The sequence below is a fragment of the Mesoplodon bidens genome, assembly GCF_964165515.1.
Source record: "Mesoplodon bidens genome assembly, chromosome: 4".
Taxonomy (NCBI): domain Eukaryota; kingdom Metazoa; phylum Chordata; class Mammalia; order Artiodactyla; family Ziphiidae; genus Mesoplodon; species Mesoplodon bidens.
In genome coordinates this window covers 127,085,256-127,112,811 of record NC_138160.1, presented here as the reverse complement: position 1 = coordinate 127,112,811, position 27,556 = coordinate 127,085,256, and the positions used below count along the sequence as shown (strand labels likewise).

The following is a 27,556-nucleotide window of genomic DNA, read 5'->3' as shown; positions in this document are numbered from 1 at the left end:
TCCCCTGTAAATGAAGGGGTTGGACCCTTATAGACCATAATTACATATTCTATCTGGGAAGAGTTTCTAAAATATTTCCACAGAACTTCAGTTTGTGCAATTTGTTGAGTTCACTCAGCAAGTGACAAAGCCAGCCCTCAGACACAGGTGTTGCTCTGAAGCTTTTTTTGCTTTAACCCCTGACACTATGATACTGCATATTATCACTGCCATACATCAGGTGAATTTCTCTCCTTGAGAAAGGAGAAAGGCCATCTCCTAAAGACCAGATATTTGGGGAAATTCTGCTGTTCCCAGTGTTCTGTCATAAAGAGGTCTGGTGAGTTAAACATCTTGCAGCCACAGAACTTTAAAAAAAGAGATGAGAGATTAGACTACACTGAAATCTTACTTAGACACAACTACACATTCCTTTTCTGTGTAGTATTTGCTACTCTTCTTTAAAATGAGGGATTTAGTTCCAAGGCAAGAAAAAAGTTTTTAATAAATTTTTATTTTTATATTCAAGATAAAGCATATACACAATATGGAAATAAATAACTAGAAATGCTTTGGAAACTTTTCCATTTCCCCCTCAAACTCAGTTATTTTTTTAAACCCATGAGTCTTTTTTTTTTTTTTTACTTCATTTTAAGAAATATGGCAACTACAATACCAAGAGGAAAAAGAACCACAATTCTGTACAGAAACAAACATACAGCCACCTCTGACCATAGGGTTTAGTTGGAGTTTTAATAGTAACAGAAAAAGAGCACAAGAGACAAAAAGACGCTTCAACAGGTTTACTCAAACAGCTCTGCTCGAGAAGAAAAAGGCACAGATTTAAGGGCGTGACAGTGATGATTAAGAATATAGGGGCTTCCCTGGTGGCGCAGTGGTTGGGAGTCCGCCTGCCGATGCAGGGGACGCGGGTTCGTGCCCCGGTCTGGGAGGATCCCACATGCCGCAGAGCAGCTGGGCCCGTGAGCCATGGCCGCTGGGCCTGCGCGTCCGGAGCCTGTGCTGCGCGGCGGGAGAGGCCACAGCACTGAGAGGCCCACATACCGCAAAAAAAAAAAAAAAAAAAAAAAAATATATATATATATATATATATATATATATAGTAAACGGGCTCAGCCAGAAAGTGACACTTTATGAACTAAGTCTGGAAAAATGAACAAAATGAACTCTTTCCAATTCTCTGCCTTCATTAAAATGAATTTTTAAATTAAATTGTATAAACATATGATATAAAGTTGGTACTTAGGAAATATCTTTGTGTATTTCCTCTATGTACAAATCTTTGTATACAACTTCAATGTTCCTTATACATTTCCTATATACCAAAATGCGCCGGAGCCTCCCAACTGCATGCCGCAAGCCTCTGTGAAGCTCTCTGGCAGCTGGATGGCCCCAGCAGCTTACTGCCAGAATAGCTGGAAAGAGGAGGGGCCAGTTAAATGTAGTCATCTTCAACAGGCTCTCCATTGACGTCACAATAGTGGATAAAAATTGCCACTACTCGTTGAAACACGCCCTTTTTCATCTGACGCATCTCTGAAATTTCCTCTCCTATTGTTTCCATACAGATGTCTGCAGACAGCTGCCCTTTCCTTCGAGGAGCATAGATGGTGCCTTGGAAATTAGAAAGAAAAGGGGAAACAAGATTATCAGAATCATTTGGAAAGCCACTCTGATTTAGCTGGTCCATGAGATATGCCTGTATACTCTCTCATGCAGTGTAACTGATGTATGTATAGCTCATGGAATGGGTCCCCATCAGTTTGGTTATATATTATGTTTGATGCCAAAAAGAGCACACATGATTAAAGGCCCAAGGTGAAAAATGTACCAGAGAGGTAAGTCATATATATATACATGTAGTTTATGAAATCAATTTCCTCCTAAAATATTTTTTTAAACTTCCTACAAATGGATATTCAAGGGTGCTAACACTTAGAAGAACTATATTCCAGAGTTCCTTCAAGTTCCCCCATCAAGTAACCACACCTAAATCATAAGTTCCCACATGCTACCCAACAAGAAGCAGTTCATAAGTAGCAGAATCATTAGTATAACAGGAACAGTTTTGAAACAATATAGTTGACCAAATTCTTCAATAAGGAGTAACAAGATTATAAACATTTAGGTAATAAAAAAAATCTAGGTAGGACAATCTGTATGAAGGAATCCTTTCCACCAACCTTCATATATCCCTAGTAAGTCAACTGGTTATCTATTGTATACATTTAGAGCTGTTTTTTTTTTTTTTTAGCAAGGGGTGAACCAAACAATAACAAAAAGCAAAAACATATATATGGGAAGTGATAAAAAGCTGCGCCGCTCCTAACTCAGACAAAATACTAAGTATCTAACACCGTAGGATAACGTCAAACTAGAGAATAAAAATCAAGTCAGGACATAATTACTTTCTTCATCATCCTCAAAATCGTATCTGGCAAAGCTGTTGGGTTCTGCTGCCCGTAGTGATCTCAACCAAGGGAAGTCAGAAATCATTGAATACGGTGCTCCATCCACAACACCTAAAAGAAGACAGATCAACAGTGCTACTGGGGTGGAAGTAATGATAGGGCCGAACACTGTTAGTATTTTGAAAGCAGCACCAGAGATATAAATTCCAATTCTAGCTCTGCTACTATTTAGTCATGTGATTTTAGTCATCCTTTGCTTCCATTAAGCCTCAGTTTCCCTTTATATATATGTGTACATAAATATACACACAAAATAAAGAGGCTGACACAGGTTTCCTCAAGTCACTGCAACTTTCAAACTGTATAGCAAGTTTCAATTTTCTTTCACTTTTTGTGTTTCAATACTGCTGATTATTTTAGGGATGGTAAAGACTCATACAGGGAGAGCACTATTTATCTGGTCCCTGCTACCTGCAGATATTCAATATTCCCATTATTTTGACAAATTGTTAGGCCCCTACTCCAATCTTCCCTAAGACATGTCTCTCCATCTAATTAGTTAACAGCTATTTAGCTTTACAACCATTTACAAATAAATGCTCACCTTCTAAAGTATAGATTTCTCTACCCCATGGGTACTTGGGATACTTCTTTAAGTCATCTTCACTTCGTGTGGCTTCAGGGAAGAATTCATACTTAATGAGTTCTCTGGAGGCAACAAGAAAAATTAAATAAAAATTATAAAACTGAAAATAATGTTGGGATGTAGGTTAGAAAGGAACTATCAAAATGTGTCATGCCTAGATTCTAATGAAGGTCTCAAACAAAATATTAAAATAACAAATGCGTAAAAAGTCAATTTTCTGATGATGTAAAACATCAGTTTTAAGATCTTTAATATCTCTTTTCCATGCTGTAAGGCTAAAGGAATGAAACTAAATGTACATGTACGGTCTCTGTTCTTGTGATTTTTCTATAAGTTAGAAAATAAAAAGTGACATATATATATGTACGCATTTTAGTTTTAAGTCCTCATCTCCCTTGTTTTTTTTTCACGTTCCAATTCATGTTTCAGTGCCTGAAAAGCCCAGATGAAATCATTTAAAATAAAAAATAATTAGGATTGGTTGTTTCTGGGCATCCTTGCTCTGGGAGCTGACTTAGAAGGTCGTCAGGGGCTGCAGATAACTTACTGGTTAATGTTTGCTATTGTGTCCATCCAGCTGCGAATGCGCACCTTGTTCCGGACATTGGGAGGGTTACTGAATTCATGGATAATACAGATGTGATAGGGGTAGGGACCACTAAATAGCTTCTGCTCCAACGTTAGTGTGTCCACCTGTGGAAAACACGAGAGAGAGGATTTTGGACCAAGGAAGAGAATTCCTTAGAAATCTATCTCCTAGGGCTTGAACAATCTTTCCTTGGGACCTCAGTTTTTAAATCTCTGGCTGATTTGAAAATCAAAGAGTCACATTCCATCCTGAACACAGCTTGCCATGCTAGGGATGAGGCTTAGCAAATTCAACTGTTTAGCAAGCTCAGCAATTTACATCTCACTGTTACATAAATGTGAACTAAACCAGAGAAGCCGGATTCAGGTAACCGATCCCAGCAATCCGCCTCTGAATATATCCTTTACGGGTTGAAATTTTGACGGCACTATAGAACTGTGAATGTGTAGTACCATATACCCCATTCTAACTGGACTACTGTCCATTCCTAAAGACAGAACACACTTCCTTGCCCCCGTGTAACCTTTGTTCACATTGCTTGCTTCTCAGGGAATGCCCTCATCCCTATTTTACTTACGAAATCCCACTTTGTCATCCTAATGACATATATGTCTACCCCCTTCGTGGAAAGGCAAACTTCTCAAGAAGGATGATGTCCTGTGTATTTTTCAGCCCCAGCAAATTATAAACACTCAACAACCAATTTGTGTGTTGAAATGATTCTTTTGAGGCCAGGTTCAAACACTGACTGCAAAGGTCCACATTTCCTTTAAACCTTCTTTTGACATCAAGCAGAGTCTTACATACAATGTTACTCTTTTTTCCCCTAGTTTTATGGAGAAATAATTGACACACATCACTGTATACCTTTAAGGTATACAACATGATGTTGTTGGGTTTTTTTTAACATCTTTATTGGAGTATAATTGCTTTACAGTGGTGTGTTACTTTCTGTTGTATAACAAAGTGAACCAGCTATACATAAACATATATCCCCATTATCTCCTCCCTCTTGCGTCTCCCTCCCACCCACCCTATCCCACCCTTCTAGGTGGTCACAAAGCACTGAGCTGATCTCCCTGTGCTATGCAGCTGCTTCCCACTAGCTGTTTTACATCTGGTAGTGTATATATGTCCATGCCACTCTCTCACTTTGTCCCAGCTTACCCTTCCCCCTCCCGGTGTCCTCAAGTCCATTCTCTGTGTCTGCATCTTTATTCCTGTCCTGCCCCTAGGTTTTTCAGAACTTTTTTTTTTTTTTTGATTCCATATATATGTGTTAGCATACAGTATTTGTTTTTCTCTTTTTGACTGACTTCACTCTGTATGACAGACTCTAGGTCTGTCTACCTCACTACAAATAACTCAATTTTGTTTCTTTTTATGGCTGAGCAATATTCCATTGTATATACGTGCCATATCTTCAGCATGATGGTTTGACTTACATATATTGTGAAACGTTTACCACAATAGGTTCACCTAACAGCCATTATCTCACAGATATTATAAAAACTTTACTATTATAATGATGATAATAGTAATAGCAACTATTATATGATTGCTTAGTACATTCCAGCAACTGTTCTAGCACTTAACATGTATTAATTTAACCATCACAGTAACGGCAGGTTTTTATTCTTCTAATTTTAGAGATGAAGAAACTAAGACATAGAAGTTAAATAATCTGCTACAGGTCAGTGAACCAGAACTGGAACCAGGAAGTCTGAAACCAGAGTCTGTGCTCTTTACCACAGGCAACTTTTAATAAGTATAAAACTTGCTGTATAACAACTCCCCTCATCATATAACTTGCTAAAAGCCCACAAAAATCTATCAGAGAAGCACTGATGAAGAAGATTGGCAAGGTAGTCTAGGCTGGTTAACAAAACTCTGTAGAATCTAAAGAATCATTACTGTGGGTTCAGCAAATTATTCATTTGCTTCAACAGTTTGTGCCCATCTGGGACTGCTTCCAACCATCAGACATTATATGAAACTCAAAACTGCCTCTTTAAGGTTTCCACCCCTTGATCTTAATTTGATCCCTTGGGATCACACAGAACAAGTCTAATCCCCCTCTCACAGGACAGACGTCCAAACATGTGAAGCCAGTGTCACTCCATCTTCTATAATGTACTTTCTAATACCCAGTTCCTTCAGCCACTTCCTTTATAACACAGATTCTATTGTTGTTATCTTGCTTGTCTTTTCCCTGAATAGTCCCTAGCCTGCCTATGGCCCGCGTGAGGTATAGCACCTAGAAATGAAGACAGGATGGTCCAGGCAGGAGAAGAGGAAACATTTCTCTCCTTCAGCATGGCACACTTTCTGATTAATAAAAGCCAATTTCAAAAAGGTTGAACACTAAAATAACAATATCACTGCAATATGTGATCACCAAAAAGAAGCAGAGCTCATTACCTGCTGCATGGGGCGTAGGTATATGATACGGTTTCTCTCAGGAGGCATCCTTAGTATCTGGTCTAGTACCTGATCCATATTCAGTTTCTTGCATTGTGCATAGTCAAATCGGTTTACAATTGGTGCATTTTCTACTTTTAAATGTTTCAGTACCCTGCACCTGGTAGCTACAAAATGAAAACAATGGTAAGCTCTACGAATAATTTATACAAAATAATAGAGCAACGTATAACCTATATGGAATCCTCTTTGGAGGACTGGCATACCTTTTATTAGCATAAAATATTGCAGATGTAAACATCTTTAACATAGGTCAAGTGCTAGTGCAAAGGACAACTGACAGTCATCAAAATGACTTGAAAATATGATTCTGTCCTGTTCAAAAGAAGGCAGTCACCCTCATGCTAGAAGGGAGATACCTTTTCCTATCTAAGATGTTACTGGCAAGAAATTCAAGTTCCAGAGAATGAGCTGCCTAAATATAGGAATTGTTTAGGAAATACATATTGAAGAGAATGAATGACAGCAACTACTGAATTATACAATTTTATGGGTAATGGTTCCTTGGATAATTCACATACGTTATCTTACATTCACCCATAGGAATGAGCAGTGTTGATTTTAATTCTTACCTCAAGTATAAAACCAGAACCTTAAAAAAAAAAAAAAAAGACCCAGAAATATTTGGATACTTTGGTCTAAAGTTGTACAGTCCAATGTGGTAGCCACTAGCCACCTGTAGCTATTTAAATTTAAATTAACTGAAATGTAATAAAATTAACAATTTAGTTCCTCACACACTAGTCACAGTTCAAATGTTCAACAGTCACAAGTAGCCAGTGGTTACCATATCGAACAGTATAGATATGGAACATTTCCATCACTGCAAAAAGTTCTGTTGAAAGTGCTGGTCTGAAACGTGATTAAATATTCTTCCCGTTTAACATACAAAATATTGAGGTTATAGAGAAAAGTAATTGTGATATAACAACTTCAGAAAAATATCCCCTTCCTTTTTTTAATCTCACATTTCAATCTGATCCAGTTTTTACCATAGATTTCAACCTGGTCCAACTCAAGAGACAGATCAGATCAAAGATATTCTATCCATAAGGCCAACATGCCTGACCTTTTTAACATTTCATAAAGACATGTTCTGTAACATCCTTGATCCAAATGTCATCATCTTACTGAGCAATCTAGCCCTGTAATTTTGATGTTTGAACACTGACCAAGTCTTATGCCATTCAGACTCATTTTCTCCTGCGACACGGCAGGAGGAAGAGGAGGCAGTGTTGGGGACGGGAAAAGAGGGAAGAGAGGACTAGATGGCGATAAAGGTTCAGTGGTTCCCTGCTGTAAAACCAGACTTGGCTAAGGTCAGTTCTAATCTCATTTAGTCATCTCATCCACCGTTAACAGACAACCCATACATCAGTGGGTGTCTAGGGACTGAGCTTCTTATCTAGATCTTCTGTCCTACAATAAGCTGAGCTAAAAAGTTTGGTTTAAGGAGAAAAGATTGGGCCTGAGGCCATGTGATCCACCACTAATGTTAGAGAAGATACAGAGAGAATCATCAAAGTCAAGTGCAGAGGTGAAAACCAGTCAGATTCTCAGAGAGCTCAGAATAGAGACAGGAATGAGAAGTCAACCAGCAGAGTCCGAAGGTAGAGTCTCAGGCCTCAGAGAGTAGAGTGCTGACACGCTGAAAGCTCTTATGCTAGTCTGGGCTCTGCTGCTGCTATGATCTCTGAGCTTTTGAAGGACCCCCATTCCGTTTTAGGGGGACACGTCAACATGAGATAAAGTACCACCTTGTAAGGGTGAACACGGGGTTTGGGGTCCCCATGTCTGGAGTCTTCTAGAATTCAAGAGAGAGGTAGTGCTTAAATTTCAGTTTTATCTCTCCTTTTTGGGATTTTCCTAGTTTATGACAAAATGTTTGGTAAGGATTTCCTTGTTTTGTTTACTACCAGTATTGGAGAAGTGCAAAAAATAGAAAGCCCCTAAATATTTTTTTGCCATACTAATACAAATGAACATTTACTGGGCTTTTACTAGAGGTCAGACCCTCTACTGTGTTTATGTGTAGGTACATACATCCACATATACACACGTGTGTGCAGAATATATATAAACTGAACAAGGCAAGGAACAAGTCAGTTCTTCATAATTTTATATGGATAGGTATCAAAAATATAAATTTGAGTAATAATGGAAAAATAAACAGATCATGTATGAGACATATTATGTATCTAAAATTTTAAAAACTCACACAAAATAATACCCTATTATTTGTTCAAAGACAAATATGTCTATAAAAAAAGACATGAAAGATAGACTGAAAGGACATATATTAAATACCTGACTATAGATGATGGGAGCTGATGGGATTGGCAATGAGGGAGAAATGGGACTGAAAAGAAAAGTGGGGCTTGGACTAAGGATAATGTGCCATGAATTGAGGTTATGATTGATGATATCAATCAAATCCAGCGCAGTTAAGCACTTACAGCTCAGTCACTATTCCCCCCTCCTCCCAAAACATACATAAAACATGTCCAGCATCACACAGCTAGAAAGTAGCAAAGACAGGATTCAAGGTGAGGCTACTTGACTCCAAAGCCCATATATGCTGTTAATTTAACCTCTGTCAGATCAGGTTGTAATTGTCATTTGGAGGAAACTGGAGGAGAGGCTATGTATTAAAAGATGAACCAAGTCTCTGCACATGGTCCCTTGTAAATACGATGGAATAATTAGTTGAGAACTACAGAATGAGGACAGAATTAGAAAAATCTAATAATGATTCTTTTGAAAAAGTAATGTAGTAATGTTACTGTAGTATTTATGAGACTTTAATTCTTTAAACTCAATCATGATGCTCTTGTATGACATGGGCCTAAATACATACCATGGATAAACATCATCTTGGGACAGTCTTTCAGCACTAGATCTGTGATTCCACAGTTGGTCATAGTGACTCCAACAAGATTTTTGGATTTTAATACAAGGACCTACAAGAAGAAAAATTTAAAAGATGTATCTTCCTGTACTTTCTTTCTTTCTTTCTTTTTTTTTAAAAGCTTAAGTGTTTTCACTGGCACAAGTGAGAAGCAACTTCTACCAGTCTCTTCCCTTTAGGGCAAAGAAACTATGTAAAGATGGGAACTTTAGTTCCTTTACATTATTCAGGAACTTGGCTGGACCAAAAGGTTAAGCAAGGATTTTCTCCTTCACCTGCACATGGTCATCCTCAATCACAGGATCACTGGTACTGGTGGACTTATCTGCTGTCCGCTTCCGCTTCATGGCATGACGTGGCTTTGTTTTGGCAACCTCTAAAAAAGGCGAGAGGAAAATCCAAATTTTAGCCTTGCTGTCTTTCCTTCAAAGAGAGCACATTCAACTGCATATGTATAAACTCCACCAAGGAAACTCTCACTTCTACTACTTGGTTCCCAAAGGAATACAGTCAGACTGTCATTTCCAATTGCCTCTTCCAAAACAAGATCACCTTCAGCTGTCTCAAACATATCAACATCAAACATAACACTGTGCTTTTCACACCTGGCCCATTCCAACAGTCTAATCAACATTCTGTCTCTAGGCACTCAACCCATCCTAAATACTACTGGTAGATTAAACTCACCACTTTCCTGCTAAACAACTTTAAAGCATTGACTACTACTGCTTAGTGAATACATTTCAATGCCTGACATTTGGAGCTACGCTTTAGCCCCAAATGTTCTCAATTTTATTCCATACCATATCCTAGTCATCTCCCATTGCCAATGCCTCTGAAGCCATTAATTGTTTTAGCTTTTTCTGCCCAGAATACCTTTCTTGACTTCACTTTTTGAAATACTACCCATCCCTGAAAGGTCCAGCTTAAATGCCACCTATTCTAATAAGGCACTTGTATCCCCAAACATCATATATGGTTCTGTAATTCCCTGTATGTGTTTTATTTCTCCATTTAAACTAAAAGCTCCTTGAAGACAACATCATTGTCATTTCATCTTCATATCAATGTCAGCCACTAGCAATGAGCTAAAATGAACATTTATTGAATGAACTGGCATTCAACATTCACTGAATGAATGAATGCATCATAGATACGTCAATGTAATAACAATAACAGCAAATATTTACTGAATGCTTACTGTGTATCAGGCACTTTTCTCAGGGTTTTACTTGTATTAACTAATCCTTTTAACAGCCCTCTGAGATAGATTATTATCTTTATTTTACAAATAAGTAAAATGAGACATGGGAAGGGAGAACAGTTGGCCAATGTATTTATCAGTATGCTAGAAAACCTGCAATCATTTATCCGCCAAACTCTGCCTAGTATGGTCCTAATTCATTTACTAGTACTGTTCTAAAACATTATAGTTTAATTATAAAAACAAATATTATGTTGATATTATTTAAATACAAGTTCTAAATTCATCTCAAAAACTTAACAAGCACATACATATTCCAAGACAAGACATTAAAAGTCACTGTCTTCATTTTACTGTGTAGCAGAGCATATATTGAATGAAAAAAGGTTGACCTTTACGAATTAAATCCCACCATACTGCACACTGCTACTACTACTAGATTACAGGGTTACCACTTGGTTAACTCTCTCACTTCAAACATGATTACAAAGAAAGATAGGGAAACGAGGTACAAATATTGCAAATTCCCAAAGGCTTGGAGTTAGGGACTCTAGAGATCTAGTTCAAGTGTTTTTTTTTTTTTTCTTTTTTTCAATACACCAGAACCCTTTCCTCCACCATTCGAAATCTTTGTGAAATCTTATTATGCAAAACAATTGAAAGCAGCTAATTTGGTTGAAGCCTAAAAGGGAGCCCAAGAGTTTTATCCATCAAACTTCCTCCAAGGACCCTGAACCCAAGCAAAACACTGGGTTTCTGGAAGAGAAAACTACTGATCTAGGTGACCCACTGAAGGCCGCCTTCCACAGTATTCCTGAAGGAGCTTCATGAACAATCTATCTTCACTGACAAGGAATCTTCTAACAGCAGCCACCATTTCATACAACAGCCAAAATTAATACTCCTGTTACAACCAATAATAGGTCCTGGTTCCCTCTCCCAGTACCACAAAATGAAGACAAACAAAAACAGGTCTGTTTCCATTCCTTCATCACAGTGTTCAAGTAAAAATCTTCTATTAGCATTCTCCTTCTATGCTCCAACTTTCAGCCTCTCACCTTCATGGATTGCTTCCTTCCCCTACTCTGTAACTGATCAGAATATGGGGTTCAAAGTTAAATTTCCTGCTCTCCTGAGTACCCAAACTGGCAGTTTGTTTTCTAAGAAAAGTTTATAAGACTAAGTCACACTTTATATGTAGATACTCTTGAAAAACAAATGCTTCCCAATGTAAAAAGAAAACAGAGTTCATTGTGTTTGTTATTTCCTTATGTCTCCCTCTGTTTATTAGGGAGAGTAAATCTTTGTTTAGGGAGATTCCTTAATCATTTCATACATCCACCAGCATCAACATACCTCATATGATGGCTCCTACCACTTATTAAGTTCACAATTATTCACTGAGCCCCATACCATGTAAGACATTGTGCTAGAAGCTGGGAATATAACGGTGAACAAGCAGACACTGTCCCTGACCTCATGGAGCTCATAGTCTACTGGAAAAATAGACATTAAAACACGGACTTACAACACACGGTGTAGTTGACATTAGCAAAGATGCTACAGAAACACAGAAAAGCAGACCAATCCAGTCATGGGGTGTCAAGGAAAGAGGTCAGTATTCATGAGAACCATATCATATTCATCTTAAGTGCTATTCTTTGACAATCCAATTAGTTATTTTTGTGATATTTATTTTATAAAGTATTATACAATGAGGGTAAAAAGAACAACTTACAGGCATTTATTCCCAAAACAGGAAATCACAAGACAAATAACTACTTCTAACACGGTTTTAACACTATGTAAGGCCGTAAATCAAAAACCAAATTAAAAACTCAAATATTTTCTTTGAAGGGATTAAAAAAAATCCATAACAATCAAGTTTGTTCCTTTATTAGTTTGGATTTACCTGCTTAAAACTTTTAAAGCAGAATGGCCAACAGATATCAAAAACATGCTAGATTAAAAATAACAAGTTGAAAGCCACCCAAATAACTGTTCTTCTTTCCAAAAGAGACCTGGATAATTTAAAAATCAGCAGTTTGACATTTCTCCAGAAAAGCTGTTACTGAAAGTAAATGGACATTTTTATTGTTTAAAAATATTAGCAAGTAATTTACCTACCATATACACATTAGCTACATACATTAGAAGTCTTCTCAAATTGGAAAAAAAAATCATTAAGACAACAGATATAATTAATCTTAAAAAGTAAAAAGCACTACATAAATGAATTTTTAAAAATTCTAGGAAATTATTTAACCTAAGAAAAGGTTCTGGTCATGAAACAAGTCAGAAGAAAATGACAAAGGGAACAGCAGAACACAAGGCAAAGAAGAAGTTAACCCCCCTCCTCCCAATACGGTTAATGTGAAGGACCCACGTTAAAAACAAAAACAAAACAAAACCCACCAAAACAGTAACAACTATAAAACTTTACCAAGACACGTAAGACAAAATAGTCCCTAAATAGGAAGACTCAATGCTGTACAAATGACACTTATCTTTTCAGTCAATCAATGTAAAGGAATTGCAAACAAAACACAAGAAGATTTGTTTCTGGAACTTGATAAAATTATTATAAAATAAAACTATAAAAATAAATGATAAGTGCATGTCTAGCCAAGGAAATTTTGCGAAAGAGTAATGAAAGAAGACAGAACGCTGGAACAGGACAGCATGCCCAGAGATAAACCACAGTATGGTCAAAGTACATGATAAAAGAGCATTTCAAAATGACATATGGATGGATGTCAATAAACAGTATTGAGACAACTTGGTGACAATTTGTAATAAAAAATAAAATTAGTTCCCACAGATTAAGATAAAGAACTAAACTAAGATAAACAAATAAATGAATAAAAGAATGAGAAGATGTGAACAATTATCTGAGCCAGGTGTAGGGAATGGAAGGCTTTCCACGGCATAAAAAACAATGAAATCACAAAAGTAAACATGTAGATCTGACTTAACAAATATGAAAAACCATGCAACAAAGGGTGTCATAATGAGGTGTTTCTGTTTAATGGATACAGACTCTAAGTGTGGGAAGATGAAAAAGTTGAGATAGATAGTGGTGATGGTCCCACAACAATGTGAATGTACCTAATGCCAATGAACTATATACTTCAAAATGGTTAAAATGGTAAATGCTATGTTACGTATAAAGAAAGAGATAAGCCATTTAAAATTCAAGCTGGGAAAAGTATTTTCATCATGGCAGAGCTGATGTTTGCAAAGCATAATAAAATCTGCAAATAAAACTCATATACTTTAATATGAGCTTAGGCTACTATGATAATTAGCACATAATTAATTAATATCTCCTATTTATCTTAAGAAAGCTTGTTTTTGTTGGTTTAGCTCCACATGATTCAATCAGCTCTACTTATTGCAATAGTAGATAAAAAGGAACTCTATGTACTGGGTGCTGATTTTAAGATTTTTAAATTGAGTAAGGCTTAGAGAAAATAAAATGTATTATTATTCATTGACAGGTATTCATGACTTAATAAAGACAGGAGAGATTATTTAAAACTAAGATCAGAAATATAAACAGGATTATAATTAAAGAATGTGCTTACCCCCGCCGAACCCCATGCCTCAGCATACACCTAAATGTTATTAATGAAATTATATACATATATGTGTCTTGAGGATATCTTCACCAAAACATTTCTCAGCTAAACTACTTACTTACCTGCTTTTCTCCTGGCAAGCCTAACTGGCAGCAAAACTAGCCTTTGGGAAAAATTACTCAATGCTACAGAGGCAGGTAGAGGGGGGGCACCCGCACGCTGGGCTCCCCCAGGCCCAGCGACTTCCAGTCCTTACCTTTCAGCTAAGGCTTTAAAACTGCACTAGGAGTTAAGCCTCTGCAGTGTGGGACGGGAGCAGAGTTTACATGCTGGGAGTGAGACGTGGGACTGGCACTGTATTTAAGGTCAGTACACACACACAGTCGCACTCTTATCAGAAGCTTAACTCTCTGTGCCTCTCCTGGCTGGTATTTTACAAGCTGTTTTACATGCCACCCCCGCTTCCCACCCCCACCCCGTCGCTGAAAGTGAGCTCAAAATCTGTATGAGCGCGGAACCCCAACGTAGAAATCAATTTGCCCAACTGGCTTTATGTAAGAAACTTATGGAAGGAGCAAATGCCCTTCTCAAGTCCTAACCTGCAGTAGCTAATCCTGGCAGCGTTGTCATACCTGACTCAGATACCAGCGGTACATGGGAGAGTCTGCTCCTGGCCCTTGTTAGGGGCCTCCGAGGGTAGTCTTCATTAGACTGCACGTCACAGCTCTCAGGCTGGGAGCTCCCCCTCCTGTCCTCACCTGTAGCCCCAGAGCCACTCCCATTAGTCCTCTCATCATGTGCTGGGCCTGAAGACCCCCCTGGTGGCAGAGTCCTAAAGGAAAAGGCGGATCTCGTACCATCCGGGCCATTCACAACACAGGCTCGGCTGGTTGAAGGACGTTCCTCGTCAGAACACCTGCTAGTTCTCCTTTGGGATTCCTGGGGCCTGTGACAGCAGCATCTGGGGCAGACAGAACTCTCTGCATCTCCCTCCTCCATGGCCTCAGAGTCCTCTGACCCACCGGGGGAGCAGACACACTGCCTGGACACATCCACTTCTGTAGGGCTAGGCTCGGAAGAGCCGCTGCTGTTCACGGTCCTTACAAAGTCGGGGCTTTGAGAAGCAGTGCTGTGCGAGCTGGAGTTCCCCACTGTGCTGGCGGTGGTGCTGCTGCAGCTGGGATAAACATCCTTGTGTTTTTTCTTTTCAGGAATATCCCTAGCTGCTTTCATATCGGCTTTGATCTGCTCACTGGTGACCTGACAGCCTTTCTCACAGCTGCTTTCCTCGAGGGGAAACTGCTTCGACTGGCCCATCTGATGGGAGTTGTACCTCTTTCGAAGTGGAGTCTTGCCTTTTCCACTTACTGCTTACAGAAAAAGAAGAATGGCCCGAGGAAAAGAAAAGATTTCAGTACAAATTCTGGACAAAAGGCAAGAGTAAATCTGGAACAGGAGACAATGTACACTAATTTTCCTAAAGTATAAGTGGTGACCACATCACTCAACTGGTCAAAAGTTCTCTATGGCTCCCTAGTGCCTACCTGGTTCACACTCCTTAGCTCAGCCTTCAAGGCTTACTGTGACCTACCTGAAAACTAACTTTCCATTCTTGTCTTCTCTATAAACATTCTACACCCCAGTCCAAACTTTTCTTTGAATATACCCCTGCCTTATTACCTTGGAGCCTTTACTCTCATCAATCCTTCTGCTTTGGACCTCTGTCCAATCTCTTCTGCACCCCACCCCAAAGCAAGTGCAGTATATGCCCTGTAATATTGTTATCTATGTTTCTGACCTGACTCTTCAGCCAGACTACAGAGAGAGAGAGAGAAAGAGAGACAGTGGGAGAGGGGGACACAGAGAGAGAGAGAAAGAGAGAGAGATATCAAGACTTATTCATCTCACCCCTCACAGCACCTAACACAGTACCTGGGGCACAGTAAGCCTCAATGAATATACAAAGGAATACTTAAATAACGTTTTGTCTGGCTGACAGAAGATCTGGTTTCTAAATTCAGAAACTAAACTTTCTAGGAAACATCAGGTTAGTCAGCTGGTCACATTACTTTTCCTAAATTTCAGTGTCCATTAAAGCTCTTTCAATCACAGTGTAAAGATATCTGAGTTTCTTAAAGGAATAAGATGAGAATTGAGTTATCAGTCAGTGGTTAGTAAGTTATTCCAAGTCTAAAGAACTGAGCTTACCATACACTGAAGTGTGTATACATTTCAGGTTCAGTGTTACATGTATACAAATGTATACTAAACATTCAGATACATTAATGAGTAGGGTACCCAAGGAAAAATAAGTAGACAATTTTAAAAAACCTCATCCTTTGCAGAAAGTGGTAAGCATATGGTTCTGGGAAACAGAAGGGAAGACAAGGAAAGAAGTATAAACCTAAAAGTTAAGAGAATTACAGTTTCTTGGTGAGGCAAATGGCAGAAGGTTGTTGACTGGATTTAAAGGGAGACAAGGGATTGTAAGAACATACTTTAGGACTTCCTCAAGCACCAAACTAGCCACCAACATTCACTAAACACAACTGGACAGTTTACCAACTGGGGAATGGTTGTTTTTCACTGCTCTGCATGACTCAGTTGTCATCTTTTATGTGACGCACAGGCCCCTTGCTGCTCCCTGATACTCTGATGCCACAACTTCCTAAAGCCTCCACTGTGGGACTGACAATCCTCACATCTTCTCTTCCCTGAGCCCCAATTCCACAATATTCTTATTGTGCTGCACCTGCCCTTGATATAACACCACCCAGATTTTCCTCTCTTGCTTGGGCTGCTGCCTTTCTTGCCTCCTGTCACATTTTGTAAGGATATGTTAACTGCACCACAGGGACACCATTATATAAAGGCCAGTGTGTCTGTTCTCATGGTGACTCTCACTAACAGGTCAGAGTAAGACACAGTCTCTCACCTGATAATTCCCTGGACTGTACAGACTCTCCGGTTTTTTCTTCACGCTCAGAGAAACGCCGGGCACCATTCTTAGGAATCCAGACTTCTTGGAGTTCTAGACTGTCTTCCTCATCGTCACTCTCTGAGTCATGCACAGTAATTGGGGTTGGTTTTACTACACGCTGAAGACCGCTGGGTCCTAAAAGAAAGAGCACAGGCATAACAGTCACTTTTTGCCCAGCGGAGGGTCTCACTCAAAGTACTGTTTCCAGGGATCTGGGCTCACAGAGATGCTTTGGCTCTATGCAGCCTCCCTGATCACTCATTTTAATGAGCATATACTTGGATGAGACACTGTGAAAACACTTTAATTCTAAAGTAAACATTAAGTGTGATTAATATACCACCCAACATTATATATCTCTAAAGGAAAATTAAAGTAGAAGAGCATATGGCATCTCCCTTCAGGATCTTCACTGTGTGAAAGAGTCACATAATCATCCTAAAAATCATCAAAACAAGAGTCATAATAATCATTTAAAAAATAGGCTGGATATTTTCCTAATTTTGCAAATGTATGAATGAAAGCAAAGCAAATGAAGATGAGCCTCTGACACCTATGGGACTAGCTGAGAACTCTGCATTCTTTAATTAAGTACAGGTCTAATGCATTGGATGTCACAGACATGTTCCTGATAGGCTAGATGCATGTTACAGTTTGCTTATTTGATTCTATTTATGTCAAAAATGTTTTATCTACTTGGCATTACACATTGTAAACCTTCAGCTCCTACAACCCACTTTTCTCTGACAAGTGACTGATATCTGCTTCATCAATAAAATGTAAGCTCCAAGGAACCTTCCCTGTCTTTTTCCTGCCACACTGTACAATGCCTGGCACAGAGTAGGCACTCAATAAAATATTTGTTGAATAAGTGACTGCATCTCTAAGACACTTAAAACAAGAGTAGTTAAAGAATATGTTCAATTCAAAGACAAGGTAGCATTTGAACAGACCAGGAGTGAGAAAACTTGAGTTCTCATCTCAATTCTGTCCTTTGATCAATAGCCGAGAGGTCTTGAGTAAATCATTCAAACTTTTGAAAGAATATTAGTTTCCCCATCTGTAAAGATGAAAGATTATATTAGGTAATCTTTATGTACTCTATGACTCTTAGCCTGCCGTAAGTGACCCAATGGCAAACTGAGACTAGATCTTGGTCTGTTTATTAAATCAAATCAACCTCTCCACTGCTCCTTCTTCCCACCAAAATGAAGGGAGAGGACAAGCAGAATATTTAATCAGGGTGTTTATTTTCCTAGCTGTAATTTGAGTGCTTGCTTACTCTACACACACACACACACACACGCGCGCACAAATATGCTCGTGTGTACGCCAATATAGAAAGAGGAGTTGCTGCCACAGTTACAAAAAAATCAAAACCAAGCTTTAATAAGATATGTATACACGTGCGCAGCAAGAAGAACATCAAAATGTAATACAGGCCTTGTCAAAAATAAGCAGCATGTAACACATCATTAGCTGTAATGTTGAAAAAAATAATCATTCTCAGTGTTTTACTTTCTTCATTAGAGTCAGGCCTAGTTTTCAGAACCATGAACGTGGGAAGTCACACACTTACCTGCTTGTTCCTCGTCGACGTCCACAGGAATAACTGCCTGACTGTGAGCTGGAGCCTCATGCTCACTCTCAGCCGTCACCTCTCCATCTTCTGGAACCATGTCTTCCATCTCGTTCAGTGCTTAAACAAAAACAATCACAGTCAAAGTAAAACCAGGGGATGTCTAAAACAACCACAATGGCAGGCAAAACTGTGGCACCCTTGAGAAATGAACAGCCTCATGATCATTAGGCCCATTCAGAAAGAATATCATGTAATTGTGCTTCATTATATCGATATCAGTAAGGAGTGTCCAATTCTACAGGAGGGGAGATCACAGATGGGAAAGGATCACTTGGTGGAGAAAGTCCATCATTTTAAGATGAAAGCAGGGAGAAAAGCACAGCTGAAAGAAGAAAGCACCTGTTCATTCCTGAAGATGTTACCAGGGATGGCTGTATGAGGCAACTGTTTGTCTCCCTCTAAGCTATTTGCCTGATGGCAGTGAGAGCCAGCTACTGGAAGACCCTACGATCATCTTGTAAGCAATTAGTCTTGTAGTATCTGCCAGTTGAATCAGGATGCATTCATTGAGCAGGCAAGCTCAAATTGTGTATTTCTTTTCCTGCTCTCTAGAGATTGCATCATTTTTGGCTAATGTGTGGCAAGGATTATTAAACACAGTAAGTACATATTTAACATTTTAATATCACTCAAATGTTTTATTTGCATCTAAGTCTTCACTAGGGTTATTAGTGCCTATCAGTGAATGGGAACGTTTATATTTTTCCAGATGATAAGCACAGTGAACAATATCAGACTGATAAGCTTCAATCACTTTACTACATCTTCTTAAGATACAACGGTCACTTTTCTACGAGGATTCTAAATAAAATAATTCCTGGCTTTGCCAGCTTTTTACAAGATTAAATCCAAATCCCTCAAGTCAGTATTCAACCCAGTACCCTCTTACTACCTACACCTAAGCTTGGGTACCTGGTCCCAGTTTCAGTCAGGACAATACCAATACTGTCCTTTACATTTATAGCTCGGCAGGACCCAGAGGGCGGCAGACTGTGTTTACCCTGTGCACCACTCAATGCCTACGGGTGCTCAACACTACTGCTGTGAAATCAACCAACCATCTGAATGAAATGAATAAACCAACACAGAAGAAAACAAGATCCTGTTCCTGAAAGAACTAAAGAATCTACTGAATTTGTAAGTAGACAGGACAAATTCATACAGTCAACAAAGAAACAAGATAAAAATATGAGTAAGCCAGAAAGATACCACTCAGATAAATGCCATTGGAATATACAGCAGAGAAGTCTGAGATTTCAGGGGGACAGTGGGGTTTGCTTTGGTCTTAAATATACACAACAGTACATTCCCCCTCATGTTTAGCCTCCCATTCCAAATTTTTGCCCAGCCCTAACCCTCAATAACTACACTTTATTTAGGGCCAAAAAGAGAACTCACCTTGTTCAGAAACATTACATGATAAAAGCCAATCAATTCACTTCTTTCATTCAACAGTGATTATGAACAGCGGCTGGTAATTAATGTGTACATACTCTATGTCTGGCTCTATGCTAAATGCTCTTATATACATTACCATATTTATTTCTTATGGCAATCTTACTAGGGTATTACTGCTAGCCTCATTTTCGCAGTTGAGGAAACTGAGGCTTAGAAAGGTTAGTAATTTGTTGGGATTTGAAATGAGGTCTGTTTCCAGAGCCTGCTACAATACAGGGACAATGAATAGATGGGAAATTTATAGTCCCTGCTCTCAGAGAATGCACACCTTCGAGCAGAAATGTCAGACACACAGAATAAGGTCAGAATATACTCATTAAGTGCTAGAACAGTCCAAGTAAGGGGAACATGGACAAAAAAGCAGCAGTTAATTCTCCTGTTCGACAGGGAAGGTTTCACTGACATGGGGTGACATTTCATATATACTAGGAAGCACGTTACATTTTCCAGAAGAGTAAGTAGGCCAGTGATAAAAAGAAAAAGAGTTTGTGTTGAGATGAGGGTATGAAAGAGAAAAGAAAGCTAAAAAGGTAGTCTGGGTCCCAGATTGTGAAAAGCTTAGAATTGCTTCTTATAGGCAGAGGGAACCACTGGAACAGAAGTACATTCTTATATCTACATGATAAGGTTTTCCAAAGCTGTTGAGCAATTGCTTTTTAGGTTGCCACAATAACCTGTGGAAATATTTAATATAATATGTCAAGGTTATTTTAAACTTAACTTCTTTAATTGTATTCATTCATCTGAATATTTATTTAGCGCCTACTACAATGTCTTACTGTTCCTAGGTGCTAAGAAACAGTGGTAATATTCAATATCTCTATTTTCATGGAGCTTATTCCAGTTGAGGAAGGAAAAAAATTTTTTAATCAACAATAATGAAAACTTCAGAAAATAATATCTTATGTAACAAAATTAAAAGAGGATGATATAACAGAATGAATTGGTGACAAAGTGGTAAGGTGATCAAAAGGTACAAACTTATAGTTACAAAAATAAATATAAGTCATGGGAATATAATGTACAGCATGGTGACTATAGTTAATAATACCATACTGCATATCTGAAAGTTGCTAAGAGCAGATCTTAAAATTTCTAATCACAAGAAAAAAACTTTGTAACTATGTATGGTGATGGATGTTTACTAGACATCCTTACTGTGATCATTTTGCAATATATACAAACACTGTCAATTATACCTCAATTGAAAAAAAAAAAAGATTAAGGTGGTAAGGAAAGACAGCTTTGAGATGAACATTTAAGCTAAGACCTGAATATCAAGAAGAAGCCAGCCATGCGAAGATGGAGGGAGGGACATTCTAGGAAGAGGAAGCAGTTGGTGACAGCTTGGCATATTCATGCATGGTGTGTGAGGTGGGAAGCAGCACAAGGTGAGGACAAGCCAGATCATGTAGCACTTTATGGCCCAAATCAAGAAACTGGATTTTTTTCTAAGGCAGTGTGAAGCTACTGGAAAGTTTTAAGAAAGGGAGTAACACTGTCTGGTACATGTTTTTTAAAAACTGCCCTGGCTGCTCTAAGAACTAATTTTACTTTGAAAGCTGTTAAAACATTTAGGTAAAAAAAGGTCTGGTACAATGAGGAAGGAGAACGTAGATGGATTGGGGAGATGTTTTAGAGACAGTCAACAAGACTTGCTAAAGGACTCGATGTTGGGGAGTGCAGGTAGGTGCAAAGAAAGGATAATGTCTCTGGTAATTAAATGAGATGATGCTACCCTTGGGCTAGGGAAAATGCAAGTGATTCTTGGTTTTGATTTTTTTTTCTTTGTTTCAAAATATTTTATCATTGGGCAATACATCTTTTTCAGAACAATTTTAACTTACAGAAACGATGTAAGCTATCTTTTAATCAAGTATCAATGTTTACCAAATATTCTGTTCAGGAGAAATGTTATTTCAGTTGTAAAAAAATCCTGTTACCAAATATAATCATAAACGTTAATGGATCTGAGCTATTTTTACAAATATATTAACTGGTGTCTTTTATATAAAACCTGATTCTAAATTTGTAGCCTTCATTAACCATTATAAAATAAAGAAGTCACTGACGTTTAACAAAATAATTTGCATGCAACAATTTCTAGTATCAGGAGTAACTATTTAGCGGTTGACAAGTATTTGCCCCCAAATAGAAAACAAAATGAATCTACTGGGATTTTTTTTTCACATTGTAGCCTGTCCTCAGACTTCAAAAACAAGGATTTTCCAAAAGTCAGTGGTTTTCAACATATGATTCCCAAACAGCAGCATCAGCATCACCTTGGAACCTGTTACAAATGCAAATTACCTGGCCCCACACATACCTACTCAGAGCCTCGGAGGTGAAAGCCAGCAACCTGGTCTAACAAGTCCTCCAGGTGATTTTGATGCACTCAAATTTGAGAACCATTGCCCAAAGTAAGTGCTGCAGAGCAATTTCACTTAGTGGTTACTTTGTGGAGGTAGTGGTGAGAGAATGGAGTGGCACCCCACTATTAAAAGCAGTATGTGGGGGCTTCCCTGGTGGCGCAGTGGTTGAGAGTCCGCCTGCCGATGCAGGGGACACGGGTTCGTGCCCCAGTCCGGGAAGATCCCACATGCCGCGGAGCGGCTGGGCCCGTGAGCCATGGCCGCTGAGCCTGCCCGTCTGGAGTCTGTGCCCCGCAACGGGAGAGGCCACAACAGTGAGAGGCCCACGTACCGCAAAAAAAAAAACAACAAAAAAACAACAAAAAAAGCAGTATGTGGGATTTGTTTTAAATCCAGATAGAAAATTAGTTAAATGATGTATAGGCCAAACTATGCTTTGTCGTTATAATTACTTCAAAAGTAATTATATTAAAATAATGTGGCAAAATGCTTTAGCAATTACAGAAGCATGATTTTGACGCATGGTAATGTTATGTTAGGCAATGTGAATTGTCAGAATATATGAACACCTCTTCCTGTTTTACAGTGCTGCAAAACGAAGGTAATAGACTTGTATTTTCAGTTAACGTATAACTAGCTCACAATAAAGCATTCTAAATCTTAACACTTTTGGAAGTGCAAATCTAAGAAAGATAATATCCTTAACCAAATTATAGAATTTTGGTAAATTAATACAGTTCTCTGTAAAATAATAAAAGCATATTTTTGTTGGAGTCATCTATTACCTTAATGATAATGTTCACTATAAAACACCATATTTTATTTCAGTGGTTTATAAAGCAAAGACACAACTTATACAAATTAAATGGCTTTTAAAATTATACAGTGCCCTTCTTTGATAGGCAATTACTTCATGCAAGCTGATTAAGTTAAATACAACAGAGTAAAAGAGTGAGTGAATCCGCTTCATGCCAGCGTTGGTCCAAAAGCTCATGCATGGAAAGTTTTAAAATTCTACATTAAGGAAAGTCAACATGTGAGTACCAATTTCAAACTAAAGTAATATTTAAAATATTGTTATGCTTGTACTTAAAGAGTGGAAGCATCAATGTTAGTCATTTCAACTAACGTTATTTCCCAATGATCCCTTTTATTTTTAATCCCTGTACCACTCTTTATGTTTTTTTCTGTTAGTTGTTTCTCTTTCTTTTATTTGAATTCTTTTCACCACTCCTGGTTTTGATCAACGGTCACATGGCCTTTCTCCAGGTCCCTTTTTTTTTTGGGCTGTGCCATGTGGCTTACGGGTCCCGTGGTCAATCCAGGCCACAGCAATGAATGCACCAAGTCCTAACCACTGGACTGCCAGGGAATTCCCCTGGTCCTTATTTTTTATTTAAAAGGATCAACCTGACATGTATGTAATAATAAATGCACAAAAACATATTGCCAAGTTGGAAAGACCCATGGAACCTAATGTTTTATGCCAATCTTCATTTCTCTAAAATTCTGCCACCATCTTTGGTATTCTTAGGCTTCCTCTTGTTGAAGCTGTTGAATTCCTCAATCTTGGCATTTATGTCACTAATTCCTTTGCTTCTCAGCATTTGAAGGTAACATATTTGACAAATACTGTACTTCAAGTATTTGGTTTGTAGTCATGTCTCTCATCTACTGAACCTTAGTTTCAAATGTTAGTAGATTTAAGTTTCCATTGTTCTCTCTTAAATCAAATACCATGTTCTCACGTAAGTTTTAGCTCCTGCTGCATCAATATATGACTTCACAATGGAAGGCATCCTCCATTCTATACTGAGAAGCCAATGGCCATGTAACTTTCTAGTGGAGTCTATAATCTGTCCAGTACATCAACTGCAACCACAACTGGGTTTGTAGGATTTGAGGAGTTCTGCACTGCAGCTGCTGTTAACAGTTTTCTATGAATGGTTGGTATTCTCTGAAGTCCAGATCCTTATGATGGCACTCAAGAACAAGGCAAAGAAACAATACCTGACCTCACTACCCCCTCCTTCACCCCTAGCACCTGCTGGCTCTGCACTTTTGTTTTTGTATTTTAGGAGGAGAGATTTAGCCATAAGTTTGAAATGCCTAAGAGTACTCATGTGAAAATTAAAAGTATGAAGTTGGATATAACTGCAATTACTTTTAAAAATAGAAATATTAAAGCCGAAAATACAGGTTTAGAATTCATTAGCATATAGTCGGTACTGAAGCCATGAGACTTAATGAGGTCATCTAGAGAAAATGTGTAGAGAAAAAGGGAGAGCAAGGACAAGAGCGGAATAGAGAAGGTGGTGCAAGCAAAGGAAACTGAGGAGGCATGTCCAATGAGATAGGAGGAAAACCAGGAAAATGGTTTCAGAAAGGCCAAGAGGAGCAAATATCTCAGGAAGACAGAAGTGGACAACAGTGACAAATGCAGCTGGGATGAGATGTCAAAGAAGATGCAAGTGGAGAAATGACCACTAGCCTTTATAAGAGAGTCACTGGTGACTTTGCCAAGAGCCAAACTGGACAGTTCTATAGAGAACATGTGAGGTAAAGAAGTGAAGACAACTCTTAGGTCAGGACATGCATGCATACTCAGAATGATCCTAAAGGAAATTACGCTCTATACACAGAATACTTTCATTATGAAAGGAGTTAATAACACCAGGGCACCCCATTTCTCATTAATTACTCTGCCTAAAAGAATGAGTGAAAGGGCAACAACCAAATAGTGGCTAGAAGAGATTCCTTTTTCAGTTCTTAAGGGTCAACTGGGAACCTGGAAAATTTGTTAAGGAAACGATTTCACTCCATTCTCACTCATCAACACAGGGGCAGATGAAGCCTAATAACACATGTGCTGGCACACAGCAGGAGCTCAGTCAGTATCAAAGAATTGGAATGGATAGTTACATAAGTGAAATCCCGTAGGTCCTTATTAGCTCGTGTACTTAATTTTCTGGGTGGTTTTGAAGACTTAATGATGAAAGGTATATGAAAGGTTTCCAACACAATGTCTAGCACATGACTACTATTCATTTTTCCAGTTCTTGGAACACCCAAAAATGATCTCCACGTTCAAGTCCAATGTAGCTATCTACTGGTCAGCAAGATATTGAAAGACGCTCCTTCACCCAAATCCTGACAGTTAAATCTCCATTAAGCCAGGCCTCTAAGGCTTACTGTACCTTAATTCTCATGGCATCTAAGTCCTTCCCTTTCTGTAAATACCCCAACAGATTCTATGGACAAGAGGCATCACAAAGATAACTTTAAAATAAGCAAGCAGATAGGCAAACTCCATCCACCCCCTCATTTGCTTTGTTAGCAAGGTCCCCCAATGTGTAAAGTGACAAACTGAAGTAGGCGGTGAAGGAAAGAGAAGAGAGTAAGAGAAATAAGACCCAAAGTAAAAATCATTTCTATCTGGAGCTCACAAAAGATCTGGGTTACCGTCGGCTGCAAACTGCTGCTCTCCTGGCTGCAGGTCTTGCCGGAAGTCATTCTCCTCCTCTGAGTCATCTGGGTGATGGTGATTGTTGTCGTGGATGTTGGCATTATTCTGGGCATTATTATCATTGTCATTGTTGGAGTTCTGATTGCTAACAAGGGCTGAGGAAACCCCAATTCCTGTGCCTGCACTCAAACCAACCCGAGCACAGCCCTAAAGCAAGAAGAAACCATGTGCTTATTAATTTGGGTTAGTGTAGAACTCTGCATTTTTTAATATTCCTTCATTTCATCTTTACATAGAATATTTATATGGCACTTTATGAAATACTTTCACATATTCATAAAGGACCTCGTTTAAGGCCCAGAACGCTTCAAGCAAGATAAAGCGTTATCACTCTTGATTTACAGATGATGACATGCACAATGGGAAGGGATCTGCCCAACAGTGCACAACCAGTAAGTGGTACAGCTGGGACTTGAAACCCAATAATCTGTCCTCAAACCCTGAGCTTTCCCCACTATATCACACTGCTTCAACAGTGGGAATATAACCGTTAAGAACTGACGAGAGAGAACATAATTTGTTGAAACATTAAGTTCTTATTACGATGCGAGTATAAAGCTTTATTTGTTAAGCAGTTTTAAAATAACATTTTGTACAACTGGGCAACCTCAGATTTCCCCAGATATGCAACTGAACAGAAAAGGTAGCAGCAAAGTAAAACATTTCCAAAACAAAATTCCTAATCCTTACTTATATTTTGGGTTGCTAATTAGAGATTTAATCTTCCAACTAATTACTCTTGAGTAATAACTTTTGCTTTAGCTTAAATTTCCACCTTTGCTCTTACCTTCACTTTATAAACCTGATGGAGACAGCTTTCCACTTTCTTTTTCCTTTCCTTTCTCTGGAAATCCCTTAATAGTCATTTACAAGAACAAGTGGCTATACATTATTATAACCTTTATGCCTTCCTTCACTGAGGCTGGCAGTAAAAAGTCAAATTATAACATTGTAAAGGCATATTATTAGGAAAAAAAATTACTTAGGTTGTTTTATTTTCTTCCTTCAGTATCAAAATAAACAAAAATGCTCTCAAATGTGACTTACTTTGGGTGGTTCACGAAACATCTGGTCCAGTGAAATAAACTCCAGGCTGGGCAACAATTCAATAAACTGGCCAAAGGAGTCCAGCTTCAAAGCATGGCAACGCACTAAGTTGATATCAACCAATCGAGTCCATCTTGAGTGGTCTATTGAAGAAATTATATGGCCAGAGAGAATGTAACTAACACTTTCTCCATTACTCATGAATTTTGCTATAGGTCACAAAGACTTTCAAATCCTTTTTCCTTGAGTAAATTTTCTTTTATTTCATGATCTCTAACACTTGATAACTCTAAACTATGATGTCTCCTTACCTAATTTCATTGTGAGAACTAGATGGCTTGGAAATCGTTAACTTGAAACTAAGTCAGCCTATATTTAAATGTGATTCACTTAAAAACTTACATGCCTATTTAACGATAGGATACTAGTTAAAAGAAATGTTGGCATATTCCTTTCATAAAACAGTATGCAGCTATTAAAAGAATGAAGAAGAACTGAATATGCTTACTAATATGGAAAGTTCTCCAAAATATTCTTAGTGCAAAACACAAGCTAAAGGAAAATGTATACACAGTAAGGTCCTTTCGTATATGTAAATCATTTTTAAATGCTATATATGTATAGGCTGCAATATGCACAAAATAACCTGTCCAGAAGAATATACAAGAAACCGTTGATGGTGGTTACCTTTGAGAAGAGGAGACTTTTCAT

General features: G+C 38.4%; 1 protein-coding gene across 7 annotated transcripts in view; it reads right to left on the bottom strand.

Annotated features, from left to right (window-relative positions):
- Positions 1 to 474: 474 nt before the first annotated feature.
- Positions 475 to 27,556, bottom strand: part of FBXO38 (F-box protein 38) — a 53,836-nt gene continuing 26,754 nt past the window's right edge. For 2 of the 7 annotated variants that reach the window (XM_081232489.1, XM_081232490.1), the window contains exons 11-22: positions 26,846 to 26,988; positions 25,735 to 25,945; positions 18,380 to 18,499; positions 16,756 to 16,935; positions 14,453 to 15,190; positions 9,311 to 9,411; positions 8,985 to 9,087; positions 6,068 to 6,234; positions 3,605 to 3,750; positions 3,016 to 3,119; positions 2,409 to 2,522; positions 475 to 1,614 (exon numbers count right to left, since the gene is read on the bottom strand). In XM_081232489.1, the coding sequence (XP_081088615.1) occupies positions 1,436 to 1,614; positions 2,409 to 2,522; positions 3,016 to 3,119; positions 3,605 to 3,750; positions 6,068 to 6,234; positions 8,985 to 9,087; positions 9,311 to 9,411; positions 14,453 to 15,190; positions 16,756 to 16,935; positions 18,380 to 18,499; positions 25,735 to 25,945; positions 26,846 to 26,988 (2,306 nt within the window). In that variant the 3' untranslated portion in view covers positions 475 to 1,435. The remainder of the gene's footprint in view (positions 1,615 to 2,408; positions 2,523 to 3,015; positions 3,120 to 3,604; positions 3,751 to 6,067; positions 6,235 to 8,984; positions 9,088 to 9,310; positions 9,412 to 14,452; positions 15,191 to 16,755; positions 16,936 to 18,379; positions 18,500 to 25,734; positions 25,946 to 26,845; positions 26,989 to 27,556) is intronic. The other 5 variants (XM_081232492.1, XM_081232493.1, XM_081232491.1 and 2 more) reach the window with 5 other exon arrangements.